At 49.8% G+C, this 15,236-nt stretch overlaps 1 protein-coding gene across 4 annotated transcripts in view; it reads right to left on the bottom strand.

The window, feature by feature from the left end:
- The window catches only part of KLHL18 (kelch like family member 18), a 56,178-nt gene that overhangs the window by 4,963 nt on the left and 35,979 nt on the right, over window positions 1-15,236 (bottom strand). For 3 of the 4 annotated variants that reach the window (XM_039228252.1, XM_039228254.1, XM_039228255.1), the window contains 5 exons: window positions 10,939-11,137; window positions 7,783-7,943; window positions 6,428-6,564; window positions 4,598-4,835; window positions 1,363-1,467 (listed from right to left, as the gene is read on the bottom strand). In XM_039228252.1, the coding sequence (XP_039084183.1) occupies window positions 1,363-1,467; window positions 4,598-4,835; window positions 6,428-6,564; window positions 7,783-7,943; window positions 10,939-11,137 (840 nt within the window). The remainder of the gene's footprint in view (window positions 1-1,362; window positions 1,468-4,597; window positions 4,836-6,427; window positions 6,565-7,782; window positions 7,944-10,938; window positions 11,138-15,236) is intronic. The other variant, XM_039228253.1, reaches the window with a different exon arrangement.

Genomic DNA, 15,236 nt, shown 5'->3' on the forward strand with positions numbered 1-15,236 from the left:
CTTAGAAGTCAACCCGCCTCTTCCCCTTCCTGCCAGCCATGGTAAAGATAAGGGGCTCCCCACCTTGTACCCAAGAGCTCCAAACTGACACCCCCAGGGTAGGATGATCATGCTGCACCCGTGGCCCTGCAGACCGGCTGCTGGGATCTCAGACACCCAGCCTGCTGCCTGATACGTTGTAAGTTGGTTAAGTGAAGGGAACATTGGCTGAAAAGCATTCTTATGAATCCATTCAACTAACTGGCTTATGAGAAGATTCAAATACCGAAATGAAAAATTTGGGCTCGGGGTGCCTGGGTGGCTTAGTCGGTTAAGCGTCTGACTTTTGCTAAGGTCATGATCTCGCAGTTTGTGGGTTCGAGCCCCGCGTCGGGCTCTGTGCTGACTGCCAGCTCAGAGCCTGGAGCCTGTTTCAGAGTCTATATCTCCCTCTCTCTCTGACCCTCCCCTGCTCACTCAGTCTCTCTCTCTCTCTCTCCTAGAAATAAAATTTAAAAAAAAAGAAAAAAGAAAAAACAAAAGAAAAATTTGGGCTAACCTTGCCGGTGTTTTCCAAAGAGTATTCCATAAAGGAAGATGGTGATAAGCATTATGTAAGATGAGATTAAACAGATTTCTTTACTGCAGAATTTTTCAGTCTTTAAAATGTTAATATGTTTTATGGAAAGAAAAGAACTCTAATGGTACAGAAATCAATGTCTTCCAAGCTTATCTGACCATATAACTTTTTTTTTTTTTCTCTAAATCACATCCTACCCAAGTCATATCTATACTACTTTGGAAAGTGTTGTTCATTTACTTCTTATCCCCTTTCACCTGTACTTCCATTAAAATGGACTGAGTTAACAAAGAGGTATAGATGATTATACAAGCATTTCCAATTATCTAAGTAGACTATTTGTTTTTAGAATTTACTCAATCCATGGGTGCCTGGATGGATCAGTTGGTTGAGCATCCGACTTGTCACTTTGGCTCAGGTCATAATCCCAGGCCATGGGATCGAGCTCCACATTGGGCTTCATGCTGAGTGGAGCCTGCTTGGGATTCTCTCTTTCTCCCTCTGCCTCTCTCTCTCTTTCTCTCAAATAAAAAAATTAGAAAACTAAATAAAATAAGCCTGGCTGGCTCAGTTGGTAGAACATGCAACTCTTGATCTCAGGGTAATGAGTTCAAGCCCCATGTTGGGTGCAGAGTTTACTAAAGTCCTTCATTCATTTAACCAAAAGTTATTAAATACCTATTATATGCAAGGTACTATATAGGTTGCAAAGGCGAGTAGGATATTCTCTATCCTACAGGTCTAATTCTTGATACTCTCTGTTTAACAAGTTCCAGTTGTCCCAGGGGAGCCCAAGTCCTTACTTGTCTGTCTCAAGTGAGTAGGTCTCCACAGAGTTGAGAGAAGAGTTGCCATCATAGCCCCCACAGACGTAGATCTGCCCATCCAGCACGACCGTCCCCATGGCACTGAAAAAGACAGAGCTGTCATCCAGAGGGGCCTCAGACTTCCAGGGCCAGACTTTCATGCTCCCTGGGGGATAAACCTATCAACTGCCTCTTTCTAGAGTAGACCTAAATCCCATATGTGTGACTAAGGAAAGGTATAAAACTAAAGGGGAAAGAAGCTGCCATGTGGTAACCCCTGCCAGGGTTCGCTCTGGGGCCTCTTCTGTCCTTGAACCATCTGAAATGCTCATATTCCACCTTGCTGTGATTAAAGTCCCATCACCTTTGAGGCCCAGGTCAAATTCCTCTTTCTCCTGTTCAAAAAGCTGTCCTGGATCCCTCAGCAAGAGTCTGTCCCTCCCACCCCTCACCGCCAGGGAGTTTCTTGATCACAGCTTGGTCATGGTTACTCATTCACTCCTCAGATCCCATGAGGTGCTTAGGAGACTCACATCACAGGCCCTAGATTCACAGTGCTGAGTAAGCCAAAGCCCTGCCCACAGGCCCTACATTCTGGCACCTGGGGTACTGGAAAGCCACCTGTCACCTCTCAACAAGTGGGACTTATGGAAGACAGGGGTCTTCCTCTGTGTGACTCTGACAGTCCTTAGCATGGTGTTTTGTACATGATAGGCCTTCAACATGTTTGTTGTGTTAGCCTGATTTTTCTATTTAATTCGCTGTGACATTTGACAGATGTCTTTTCATGACAGATGTGGCCCTGACGGCCCCTACTTTGTCTTAGCGGGTGACGCTAGTCTCCTGTTGGGCACTTTGGACACGGGGCAAGTACTCAAGGCTTGCTATTCCCACCCTCACCACATCCTGCAAGGGGGCGCCACCATCTCCACTGCACACAGTACATTGTACACGGGTGAGGAGGTCGGGTCCTTCTCCAGGCTGCCCAGGCAGGGGCCTCGGATCTAAATGAGACAAGGCCACTCCGTGCTGTCTACTGTGCCCTGCTCTCCTCAGATTAAAGACCCAGTGGTCTGGGATAATCACATAATCTTCTATTCTACATAAAGCCTCATGAGAAACATGAGTGCCAAGCTGCCCGATTCAGTTTTCAAATCTGATGCAGGAGAAGATTAAAAATGAATCTGGGTAGCTGACAAACAGGAAAATAAAATACACCAGGCTTACTGCCACTTTCAAGTGTAAAATAAACTGATCCCATGCAATGTCCCTTTGAGGGACATGGTAACAGTACTCCCCTAAACCAGTCTAGAAGAGGAAAAGGACTTTTGCCTCAGGCAAGGACTGTGGGAAGACCACAAATTCACTAGACATCCCACTATCCTAGAAGCACACATAAGTTAACAACACAGGAGGGGGTTCAACAACAATATGAGAGAAGAGGTGTCACAAAACTGTGTCAGGTTAACTGTCAACTAAATGGTAAAGACCAGTGTGAAGGGGGCAAGGGCCATGCTGATCACCGTGGCCTAGAATGGTCCATAAGGCAAAGCCTGCAGAAGAGGGGAAGGGCTGACGGCAGGGAAGAGTTGGTCACCAACTGGCAAGACAGACAGCCATGTGGGGTGTCAGCAGAGAAGGGACTCAGAACATTTTTAGGCAGCCTGTAATTTAACAGGGATGAAATGGAGCTGGATCCGCGCTACTAATAACAGGGCATTAACCACAGTGAGGGAAGGGGATGCCCAGGGGACTTTCCTCCCGGACAGCACTCCAAACCCGGGGATGTCAAAGCAAGGCAGCTGCCCAGAGCAGAACACAAGGAAGAACAAGTGGTTGCAGTGAAAGCAAAAAAGCCACTCAGGGTTGGGGAAATGGAGCAATGAGTCATTCGAGGCCACAAAAGGCCCCAGAGCACCCAAGGAGCTGAAAAGGGAAGCCCTGAGGCAGGGAGAAAGGGAGAAAGAAACCACAAGCCTGTTAGCTCAGGGTCTCGGGAGGGGCGGATCGTGTATACAAATTTTATTTTTCCCAAACGATCTTAATTTGACCCTTTGTGAATCAGGTCCTGTTGGTACAGAGGCAGATTCCTCCTGGCTCGAGGCCATGCAATAACTGCACAACAGGGCACGTGTGCCTCCCAGCCCGACACTTTTATGTGGCAAAGATGTCCCACCCCGATTCCTCCTCCTCACTGCATATGCAGTCACTTGATCTTACAAGCAGAAAACCCAAAGCAGAGCATCTGCCCCAGTGGTTTTCAAACTGCCCCTTTCAAACATAATTCATGTAATTTTCCCCCTACAGTTGGGCATCTGTCAAGGAAGCTACATTTATGAAAGAGAAATGCAGAACTGTTCTGGTTATATGGGTAGGGACTACTTCCTCTCCTCTGTCAGCCCCGGAAGAGAAACCGGAGCGCCACTGGAAACCGCTGATCCAGGTGGCCCCACAGAAGGGCTGAAGAACACAAGAACTTGTCCAGTTATCCCCTCCCACTCCAGAGTTCCCACCACCCAACAATGCACGCGCTCCACACCTGCCTGGTGTGAGGGAAGAGGCCGCCTGCCTCTTTAGCACTAAGAAGGCTGAATGGAGGCACTATTCCGATGCCCTGGAACCCTCCTTCAAGAAATCTGAGCAGGCAAGTGATGGAGAGTGTTAGGAAACATAAACGTGGTTCACCTCGCAAATACCTATGTGCTCACGCCTGGGGGTGGCAGCCCTGAAGTAAAGTGCACTGCTGTGGCTCACATACCCCTTGGGGTAGCGGAAGTATGCGGGTGGCAGAGACGCGGGGGTGGGGAGCGTGGAGAGAGAAAAGAGTAAGGACATCTCTCATTTCCTTTTATCACTAATAAAGTGAAATCCTACTCATTCTTCAAGTGTCGACTTTAATCCCATCTCTTCCCTGAAATCTTCCAGATGTTCCCATCCAGTTTCTTTCCCTTCTCAAATTTCCCGTAACATACATTTTCTGTCCTTATCTGACACTTAAATAATAATACAGCTTACGCATGTCTCATCTCCCCAGGTTCCTCAAAGGACAAGGCAGGGATTTTAAAGCAGATGGGGGCTGGCTCCTGGGAGGTGCTGGCCATGGCTGGACTGGACGCAGGGAATTCCCAGGCCGATGAGTGTTTTACATCATTATGTGCCCCTGCCTGTCTCGCATGGTGCTCCCCAGGTGGTCAGTGTGTATGCTCGGCCTGCACAAGGGCTTCCAGAATACCTTCTCTTGCTATTCATGCTCCCGACTCTGGTCCACGTGTCCGTCTCTGGGTTGTAGACCTCCACAGTGCTCAGCCGTAGCTGGCCGTCGTACCCTCCGATGGCATACAGAAGCCCGTTCACCACAGCCACACCGACGCGGCTGCGGGCTGTTGTCATGGGATGGCACTTCTCCCAGCGGTTAGCGATGGGGTCGAATACTTCTACCACATTCAGGGAATCACCTGCATAAAAATTTGCTACTCAAATTAAAACAAATGAGACCACGTGTTTAGATCACGGCTGTTGGGCATTGATTATATGGAACGTCTGACTTGACTCTATCAATTCTTCCCACACAGATACTCAAGCCTGATGGGCCCACTAACACATTTAAGCTATATTAACCTCACCTAATTCTTCAAGGAAAATCAGAATCAGACAAGAGGCATTTACTTTCTAGAGAGGTAGGTTTTACAACTGCAGCGAGGTATTCCACCTGCTTAAAGCCAAAGATCAAGGGAAACGGGCACACTATCTCTCCAGTGCAGGAAGGATGCCCAGAGGGAAGGGCGTGGCTTCCCCTGCTGACTTGCACTTACTAGCATGTGACCCTGGACAAGATGCTTTGTATTTTTTTTTAATGTTTTTTTATTTATTTCTGAGAGAGAGAGAGAGAGAGACAGCGTGAGCAGGGAGGGTCAAAGAGAGAGGGAGATACAGAATCTGAAGCAGGCTCCAGGCTCTGAGCTAGCTGTCAGCACAGAGCCGGACGTGTGGCTTGAACCCACGAACCACGAGATCATGACCCGAGCTGAAGTGGGACGCTTAACCGACTGAGTCACCCAGGCACCCCAAGATGCTTTGTATTCTTATCTTCCATTCTCACTTGTGAAACGGAGATAATCTCTGTGTCAGCTTTGTTGTCAGGATAAATGACAGAGCAGGCAAAGCACCTATCAGAGTTCTAGAACATACTGAGTTCTCAATAATAGTAGTTATAGGAGTCAGGAATGATGATTCCAAGCCTATCTTTATACAACAGTTTTGTTTGTTTTGGGGATCAAATAAGATAAGCCCCCCTCCCTGTGTTATTCCTCTGTGGGGCACCTCACACCTTCCACACTTCAGCAGGTCCTACTTGAGGACTTCCTTTCTCCAGGTCACAGGCTTAACAAGCAGCAGAGACTTGTACCCACCTCTCATTAACCTTCAATTAAAAATGAAACTGCCCAGGATTGCCCACCAACTCTCCACTTCCACAAACCGGAACTGACACTGTGAAAAGGCCTGGCCTTCACCTGGGAGATGACAGCCTCGTGCCACTGTACCACAAAGATTCAGGCGGTAACACTACAAATCTCTCCTGCCCTGCAGCAGTGCCTGGGGTGGGCGGGAAGGTAGGGGATCCCCTTGCAAGCTTTCCTGAAAACTTGACTGTGTAAGAGCTGCCAATAACATACGGACTCTGAAGCATGTGTGCATTTCATTGGAGGAAGTGAAAACAGTATTATCGATAGTGGCAGACCCTGTGTATTTGGAGAATTTTCCTTCTCATGATGACATTGTCATAGTCTAACCTCAGAGAGCCATATGACCAAACATGAGTGGCTTGGTAACAGAACTGGGTGTTTAACTGAATTCTATCCAGGGCTGATATTTAGCTCTGGTGTTCTGATTCAACAGTATGAACACCTGACATGCTTTAACTGCAGCACAGCTGTACAAAATCAAGAGGGACCAGGGCGGTGACACACGAGAGAGGGGAACCAGTGGGACAGACTACATTGTTTGGTGTTTTTTCATCCATAAAGTCCAAGACAGGGTGCTGCAAAGGGGAGCTGCAAGATACCTGCTGAGTTGAGGCCCCCCACGGCGTAGATAAGGCCAGTGATGGACGTGCAGCAGCGAGGCCTAGTTCTGAAAGCCGGCAGGTGGGGCCGGCGCTCTGGCATGAGGTGATAGTCCTTTGCTTCATCTACCAGGTCCCTGGAACAAGGCACAAGATGTTATGACGGCGATGTTCTCCCCATGTGGTCAACATGTGTATTTCCAAGCCTGGCTTCCCCACCTCCAACTGCAGGGGGAAACATGGGAGAAGAAGCCTTCTGGAAGGTTTGGTCTTGAATCCAGGTGAGTCCAGGGGAAACCATACACAGCTACTGAAACATGCTCAAAATTGGAGAGGCAGAGTGAGCAGAGCCCACATGACCTGCTGTAATCAGAGTGAGTCTCCTCTAACCAGCATACACCTGGCAGGAGAACAGGATGGCAGCGACAGCAGCTGGCACCGGGGAGGTTCAACAAGCAGCCTGCATCCTGTCACCACGGAGACCCAGCCCTTCCTATCCCTACGGCTCACACACTGCAGTTTGCTATTGCTCACCGAGACCGGGGCAGCAGAAGCCGACTGCTCCTGGTAGATTTCTCTGCCTCCAGTCCTGCCTCTCCACTCCACCCTCCACACTATAGTCTCAGCTATCTTTCTAAGAACCTCTGATAGCTACCCATTGCCTACAGAATGAAGTTCAAATTCAACAGCACCCTTGAGACCACTTGTCTCAGGGTCCCACCTACCTGCAGCCATGCTTCCACATCTTCCCAACACTCACCTTCATACTGCTCACACACAGCCACTGACCTCCTTTGAACCCGCTGGGAATATGACAAGCAGTTTGGAGGAAGGTGAACATTTTTCTTTGCTGCTTTGCTTTTATAATGATCCTCCTAAAGGGCTACCGCCTTCTGAGCTGTTTGGGGAGCTCTGCTGTGTCAGGTCAGCACTGATTTATCCAGGGTAAAGGTTTCAGGCGCCTGTAAATATGTCCCCTACCCGCATGCCCATCACTTAGATGGCCCCAAAACTATCCGAGACCAGTGCCCTAATGTTTACTGGAGAGGGCAAGGAGCCCCAGGGAGTCGCCACCAAACCAGCTCCTGGAGATGCTGGGAAATCCTCGGGGGGGATGGGGGAGGAAGCCCCGTCTGCCTTGATGCTCCCTCATGGCACAGTTCTTGGCCCAAGGGGTCAAACTTGGGCTTTTCCCAGCTCTAAACAGAAGGCAGATCAATCTGCATGCTGTAAATTAGAACTGAGCACTCTAAATCCTTCCTCCCCGGAGCTGGAACATAAGCAGCCTAAGCAGCCACGTTCTCTCTGCGGCCTGGACCCCTGGCAGCGTCCTGTGCGGGCTGGCCCTCACTCACCTGCATTTGTGGCAGCAACGCACCAGGTCCTCCTGCTGCACACGGTCCGATAGGAACTGGGGTCGGCAGAGGGGCAGGCGGATGTTGGACAGCAGCTCAGGCAGGCAGGGCCCCCTCTGTTCCCGGTCATATCGGACCCAGGCCAACGCAGCTTCAAAGACCTGCCACGGCAGAGATGCAAGCTGTGCAGTAACTCCTCTCTCCCTGAGGCCGTCCCCCAGGCACCCCACCCACCCCACCCTGTCTCCATGTCTCCACTCCCTATACTCAGGCAGTCCCTCAGACCCATCAATCTTTCCTCCTCGTCTCCTGAAGCCACTGTTTTCTGCTCCTCAAGCTGCCCCATTTGGTCCAGTCTCTTGAAACGCAAGCCTCAGTGACTATAACAGGCTCCTGGCTTTCATTACACCTTCCTGCTGAGACACCTGGGTGGCTCAGTCAGTTGAGTATCTGACTTCGGCTCAGGGCAAGATCTCACAGTTCACGGGTTCGAGCTCTGCGTTGGGCTCTGTGCTGACAGCTCAGAACCTGGAGCCTGCTTTGGAATTTGTGTCTCCCTCTCTCTCTTCCCCTCCCCCCTCTCAAAAACTAATAAACATTTTTTTTAAAAAAAGAAGAAAAGCTGCCAATGGTTCCTTATTCCCTTCTGCATCCCAACACGCTGCCTGCTTCTTCCCTTCTCAGTCCCCTCTCCTCTCCCAGGCTGGCTAGTTCTCTGTTCACACTGCCACCTTCACCTCCAAGGGCCCTCATCTCCTCCTCTTCATCTAAACCCACTGCTTTTCCTTAACACCTGGTTCCAGGTCCATGTTCTTTGGAGCTTTCCCTAACAGCTCTAGCCACAAGGGTACATCCCTCTAAAACCCCTCGTCAAATGTACCACTGTTAACTCAGCTGCCCTAGGTCACACTCACTAGTAGGATGGCTAGGGAGGGGCTTGGAGCTCTTCCCTGTGAATCACAGGGCCCACAGGCCACATTCAGGGCCCACTTTCCCCTGCTTTTCTTAAATTTTTTTTAATGTTTTTTTTTAAATTTATTTATTTCTGAGAGAGAGAGAGAGACAGCATGAGCAGGGGAGGGTCAGAGAGAGAGAGAGAGATACAGAATCTGAAGCAGGCTCCAGGCTCTGAGCTAGCTGTCAGCACAGAGCCCAACGCGGGGCTCGAACCCACGAACTGTGAGATAATGACCCGAGCCGAAGCCAGATGCTTAACTGACTGAGCCACCCAGGTGCCCCTCCCCTGCTTTTCTGACATTAGGGAAATGAGCTGCCTCCTAGAGCCTGGGACGCCTCCTGCTGAAGAAGAACTTCACAACAGGCCAGGACTCTCCACGGCAAACACCCCAAGCTGCTCTGCCCTGGACTTTGGTTAGGGCCCGAACAGGTGGAGGCCTCACTGGGTGGTGCTCCCGCTGCCCACAGGGCCAGATCTGAACACCTTACCCCTGCATTTGAGCCCTCTGCTGTGCAGCCCTCGCTAAGCTCTGCTCCAGGTAACATCTACTCCCAGTCCTCCTCAGGCACTTGCACCCACCTCTGCTCACCAAAAGGGTCACCCTTCGCTCTTCTCTGACTGCTAACACCCTGCACTCCCATTTATTCACGCTTTTTTTTTTTTAATGTTTTTTTATTTATTTCTGAGAGAGAGAGAGAGAGAGAGAGAGAGAGACAGCATGAGCAGGGGAGGGTCAGAGAGAGAGAGAGAGATACAGAATCTGAAGCAGGCTCCAGGCTCTGAGCTAGCTGTCAGCACAGAGCCCGATGTGGGGCTCAAACCCACGAACCGTGAGATCATGACCTGAGCCGAAGTCAGATGCTTAACCAACTGAGCCACCCAGGTGCCCCTATTCACACTCTTCTTGACCACTCTGATAAGAGGACTTCTTTGTCCTTTGAGGACCATCTGATCATCCAAAGGCTCCACCTCTTCCATCAATTTCAATCTGCCGGTACTGACCATAGCCTCCGATCCTTTCTGCTCGGTAACTGATGCCAATGAGCCTTTTTGACATTGCTCCCTACTCCCTCTCCCCCAACCTCCCTCTCAGGGTACCCTGTGGCCTGGTTCCTCCTCACTCTCATCCAGCACTGGCTCTGTGGGTTATGACATGGATGCCCTCAGTGTCCACACTATGAGCCTATCTCCCTTAATCACACCCACCTGGGGAAAAAGTCTCTACTCTGGAGAGGCCCAGCTCTTTGCCCACGCCCACACTCTGCAGCTGACAAAGCTGGCCAGTCCATTTTTTTTTTTTTAAGTTTATCTATTCTTTTTGGTAATCTGTACCACCAACATGGGGCTCTAGCTCACAACGCCAAGATCAGGAGTTGCACACACCTCTGACTTGGCCAGCCAGACGCCCTTTGGCTGGCTCATTCTAAATTTGTGACTGCTAATCTCATTGGGCCCCGCTTCCCACCAAGGCCTCTTCCTTCCTGTAGCACCCTGCATTCATCTACAGCTCACACGGGGCTGCTGCCTCTTCTTCCCACCTCACGTTTCGGCCACTCCTTCTGATCCCTATTCTCAACTGAGAAAACAGAATCTGCCAGCATCTCCCTTCCCACCCTGCACCTCCCCTCACCTCCCTGCTGCTGCTGGGTGCGGCAGTTCTTCTTCCTGCAGTGGCAGATGGGAGCGGCTGGCACTTCTAACAGGTACACCCGTTGGGCCCTACACTCTGCCTCCTCTCGCTTACTGAGGACATCATTCCAGCAGCCATTCTCCCTTTCCTCCTACATCACCAACTCTTCCCTCTCTTCTGGAAAATTCCCACCAGCAGTCAAATGTACCTGTCATTTCTATCACCTTAAAAAACAAACCAACCCCTCCTGACTTCATACTCCTCCCCAGTGCTCTGTTCTCCTTTAGAATAAGATTCTTTCATGACAGCATTACTTCTAATAGTAAATACTGGAAATAACCTGAACATCCAAGAATAAGGGAATGCAATGTTGTTAAAATCAACTAAATATTACACACTAACATGGATACAAAGTGTTCATGAAAGATGCTGTATGGTGAAACAAACCCACGATCAACAAGCTACACACACATCCTGATCATCATTTAAAAAAACACTAACTCAAAACAAAGATCAGAAAGAGCAGCAGCCCCACGTCGCCTGCAGACTGCAGCCCTGCTCTACACACCTGCTCCTCTGATTTGACGTTCAGCTCATCCCGGGATACCAGCTCAAGCACGTCTTCCAAGGGCAGGGCCAGGAATTCTTCCGACATGGACACCTCCACAAAGTGCTGGTGGATGAAGCTATTGGCGGCGTCATACAGCACGGCGCACATCATTGTCTCAGCAAACTGGCGTACACCCAGGCAATTTTTGGGGTGAAGACTTGTGGCATAAGATAACAAGAAAAAATTTAGAGGAAGAATGTTCTCTTGGATCATTCTCAGGCTGGTTCTGGGGCTGAGGAGCTACAGAATGGAAAAAAAACCCCAGCTTTGCTGGAAACTCCCTGTGTGATCTCAGGGGCACTGCGCAGGGTCTCAACTGTACAGGTTTAAAATTCAGACAGTTTATATCCTCAGAGGTCCCTGCCTCTTGGGCCTCATGCTCAGTGCGTCTGGGTGGAATGCACTCTCTGGGAAGTCCTGTGAAGCAGCTCCGAGGGGAAAAGAACAGGCGAGCACATACTGTTTGCTTTCCTTTAGCCGCTGGCATGCTTGTGTGAACACCCACCTCTGTTCCCCAGGAGGGCACCAAGAGGCTGTAGGATGAGACTTTAAAACACACGGGGAGACGACTTCTGTAACATCAGGGCCTTTCTACTTTTTTGTCTTTTTAATTTATCTAAAATTCTATTTATTTATTTTGTCTTTTTTAAATAGCAAGAAGCTCCATGGGTCTAATTGTTCACACACCCGGAAACAGCAGCAGCTACCACTCAGCACCATCGGTGAGCCCAGGACTTTGCCAGGCCAGAGTCTCCAACAGCACCGCCAGCAGCAATCACCTCCAATTTTAGATGGGAAACTGAGGCTCCAAGAAACTAAAAAACACGCTCACAACCTTCTACAAGCCAGTGGTGGTGTTGAGGCTGAACCCTGTGTGCGTTCCCGTGGCCCCAAGGCAGACTTGCCTCGCTGGGGCCATCTGGGTAAATCCAGGCCTTGCAAGGCACCAGGTGATGTGGGCGGATCCCTCAAGTGCCACTAAGAGCCTCACCTGGAAAAAGCCTCACCTGACAACAGCTACCCACCTCCTCAGGCTGTGGCTGCGATTAAGCAAGAATGTGGCAAAAACACTCAGCATGGTGTGCGGCATGAAGTCGGGGTGGCTGCCTTCATTTTTATAATGGTTTTCTTTCTACAACTGCATCTGAGAAAATCTCAAATGAGCCCAACGTGATGCTGAAATCTTAATGACAGCAGGAGATCCTGGGGGGTGGAGCTTTTCTTATTTTGATTTTGTGACATAATCCATGGAGGGAGAGGGTATTTATCAGAATGTTGGCTCTGCCCTCCACACCCACCTCCATGCTGTTTAAAGTTCAAGTCAGTTATACTCACTAACCTATAAGCACCCCTGTCCCTCTTCAGCAGACCTTAAGGGCAGTCTCAGGAGACTGGCTTTGGGACAGTCTAAACTCCACGAGCTGCTGTTTCCCTTCCTGAACTGGCTCTGTCTGCGCATTGCTTTGGAAACCTACATGCATTTCCACAAAGGCGAGGGAAGCACAAGCACTGAGCACACTTAGGCAAGGCAGCATGGCCAGTGAAGAACACAGGGCTCAAGGTCAGAATGTCAGCTCAGTCACCAAATAACAACACCTTTCTCCTGCAGTGCTCACAGGGACTGAATGAGACTTGCCCACGTTCCCATCCGCACCCTCTCGGGTTAGGACTCCTGCACCTCACCTTTGCCTGTCTTTCACTGGCTTGCTGTAAGGAACAAAACACACCTTCAGCTGAACTGGGCTTTGACATCTAAGAGGATGGGGATGTGGGCAGCCTGCTTGTGAGGCAGCTGGTGGGGAAGGAGGAGGGAGAGCTGGCACGCAGGAGAGGGCCTCGTTCAGGAGCAGGAGGAAGAGAAGAGGGAAAATGAGCCCAAAGGGTAGATACGGGCGCACATCTTTCATGGGCCACTTCACAACCTCCTTCCTTGCTGGCATAGCTTGTAGCAAAGAGGCCACAGTAAGATGTAGTGCTTTATCAGAGGCAGGAAGCAGTGGCTTCAATTAAGTAAGTTACTGGCTTGGTTGACTGATGCATTCGATATTCTGAAACAAGTGTTTTAGAAATACACAGCTCCAGTGCTCACTGAGACACCAGGGGGTCCATACATCCGAAGGCTTTGAGAGAGGCCACAAGAAGAAGAAGAAAAATCAACCCCAGCCTCACGAAAGAAAAGAAAAATCAGCAGAGGCTAAAGACCCAACAGGTGGACAGACCTCAGGAACGACTGCTCTAAAAACTCTGATGGCTTTGCTGCTTCTCTGTGCCCTGGCACAGCCTGTCTTTTCCACCACTGCTCAGAATGTTTTCTCTCAGGTCATTAGCACTCAGATCTTGACAATGGAAGGTCCATGTGCTTGTCTTCCAATATGGGCACATAGGAAGGGGGCAGCTGAGACACCCTAACACACTCTGTGGCCAAGCTCAGGAAGAACCACCCCAAGGAACAGAAGCAGTGATGGTAACTACTGGAAAGAAAATAGAAAGCAGGCCAAGCGTCTGGGGCCTGTGTAAAGGAATAAAGACAGGCTTCCCACATCCCATTCTTTTAGATGTCAAAGCCCAGTTCAGTTGAAGGTGTGTTTTTCTGGCAGGGCTGAACGGAAAAGTGTCAAAACACACTCTTATAACATCAGGCTTTGTGTTTAAGTATGTCTTCCTAAAACGTCATTGATGCATGTAAAAATTCCACCAGTCTAAAAATCACTTTGCGGGGCGCCTGGGTGGCTTAGTCGGTTAAGCATCCGACTTTCGCTTAGGTCATGATCTCGCGGTTCGTGGGTTCGAGCCCTGCGGTGGGCTCTGTGCTGATTGCCAGCTCAGAGCCTGGAGCCTGTTTCTGTCTGTGACTCCCTCTTTCTCTGACCCTCCCCTGCTCACGCTGTCTCTCTCTCTCTCTCTCTCCTAGAAATAAATAAATAAAGCATTTAAAAAAAATAAAAAATAAAAATCACTTTGCTAAGCATCTTTTGGACACGACACTACTTTATCCTGTATTACCCGGTATTGAGAGAGATGACCTCAAGAGCCCCTAGGTGGAGCTGCTGTCCCCTTGTGAGAGTGGCCAACTTAAATCTTTCCAAGGTGCCTAATTAATCATTGAGTTCTGTGGGGAGAGAGAGATAAACCTGAGTCTCGTCTGTGTCCTTAAGAAGCTCACAAATGAGGGGAGCCTGGGTGACTTAGTCAGTTAAGTGTCTGACTCTTGGTTTTGGCTCAGGTCATGATCTTACGGTTCATGGTTTCAAGCCTTGCATCTGGCTATGCAGCAGGCAGCACAAAGCTTGCTTAGGATTTTCTCTCTCCACTTCACCCCAGCTCACACTGTCTCTCCCTCAAAATAAATAAACTTGAAAGAAGAAGAAGACGAAGCAGCAGCAGCAGCAGCTCACCAATGAGTAGGAAAGACAGTGTGCCCTACATCCCCCGCATCCAGGGCAAGGTCAAGTCGGATTCTGTGGCTGTGCTCTCATTACGTGGTCTCCATCCATAAAACCTGAAACGGGACCACTTACCTCATGATGAAACCACTCACTCTGAGCCCAGCAGAGAGTGCCCTGCATACTAAGCATCATTACCACGGTTATTAAGACTAGCTGCACACACAGCAGTGCTCAGTGAGGTCCAAGAGCACCGCATGAGCAGGACACGGACAGCAGGTGGGGTCCACAGAGCTGCTAAGTGAACTGGATTGGTGGAGCAGGAATGGGACAGGGTGAGGGCAGCTCTAAGACGCACTGAAGTTCAGGAGGGCAGATCCGAGGTGGGAAGAATGCTGGTCTTCAGGCCAGGGACCTGTGACCACAGACGCTCAGACAGAGACACTGTTCTGCTTTCCTCCTGCCTGTGTGGAGCCCAGTTAACCCGCACCCTCAAGTCTCTAGTGGTGAAGAGGCAGCTTTTACCCTGTGGCTAAGAGCTCTGCCTCCTCAAGCATCTGCTCAGTCATCAAAGGTCATTACCAAATACTGGACTTAAGTAGGGATACAGTCCATGATTGCTTCTGGGGGACTGAGGGAGACAGAGAATTCTAGGAGGTGAAATTTGGGTAGGCTCCTCAAGAGCTGAAGGGAAAAGATGCCAAGACATTCAAGGAGCGGAAAGGATCTACACAAAGATGGAGGGAGACAGGTTGTGGAACAGTGAGGCGCACTGAACCAATCGGTTTGGTGAGAACAGTCAGCTCAACCAGCAGCCGGTCAAACTAAAGAGTGAGAACCAGAAGAAGAGGTACATGTCGGGCCAGGGGAGAG

This window comes from Hyaena hyaena, unplaced genomic scaffold (genome assembly GCF_003009895.1).
Source record: "Hyaena hyaena isolate Hyena2069 unplaced genomic scaffold, ASM300989v1 scaffold_30, whole genome shotgun sequence".
In the NCBI taxonomy this organism is placed as follows: Eukaryota; Metazoa; Chordata; class Mammalia; order Carnivora; family Hyaenidae; genus Hyaena; species Hyaena hyaena.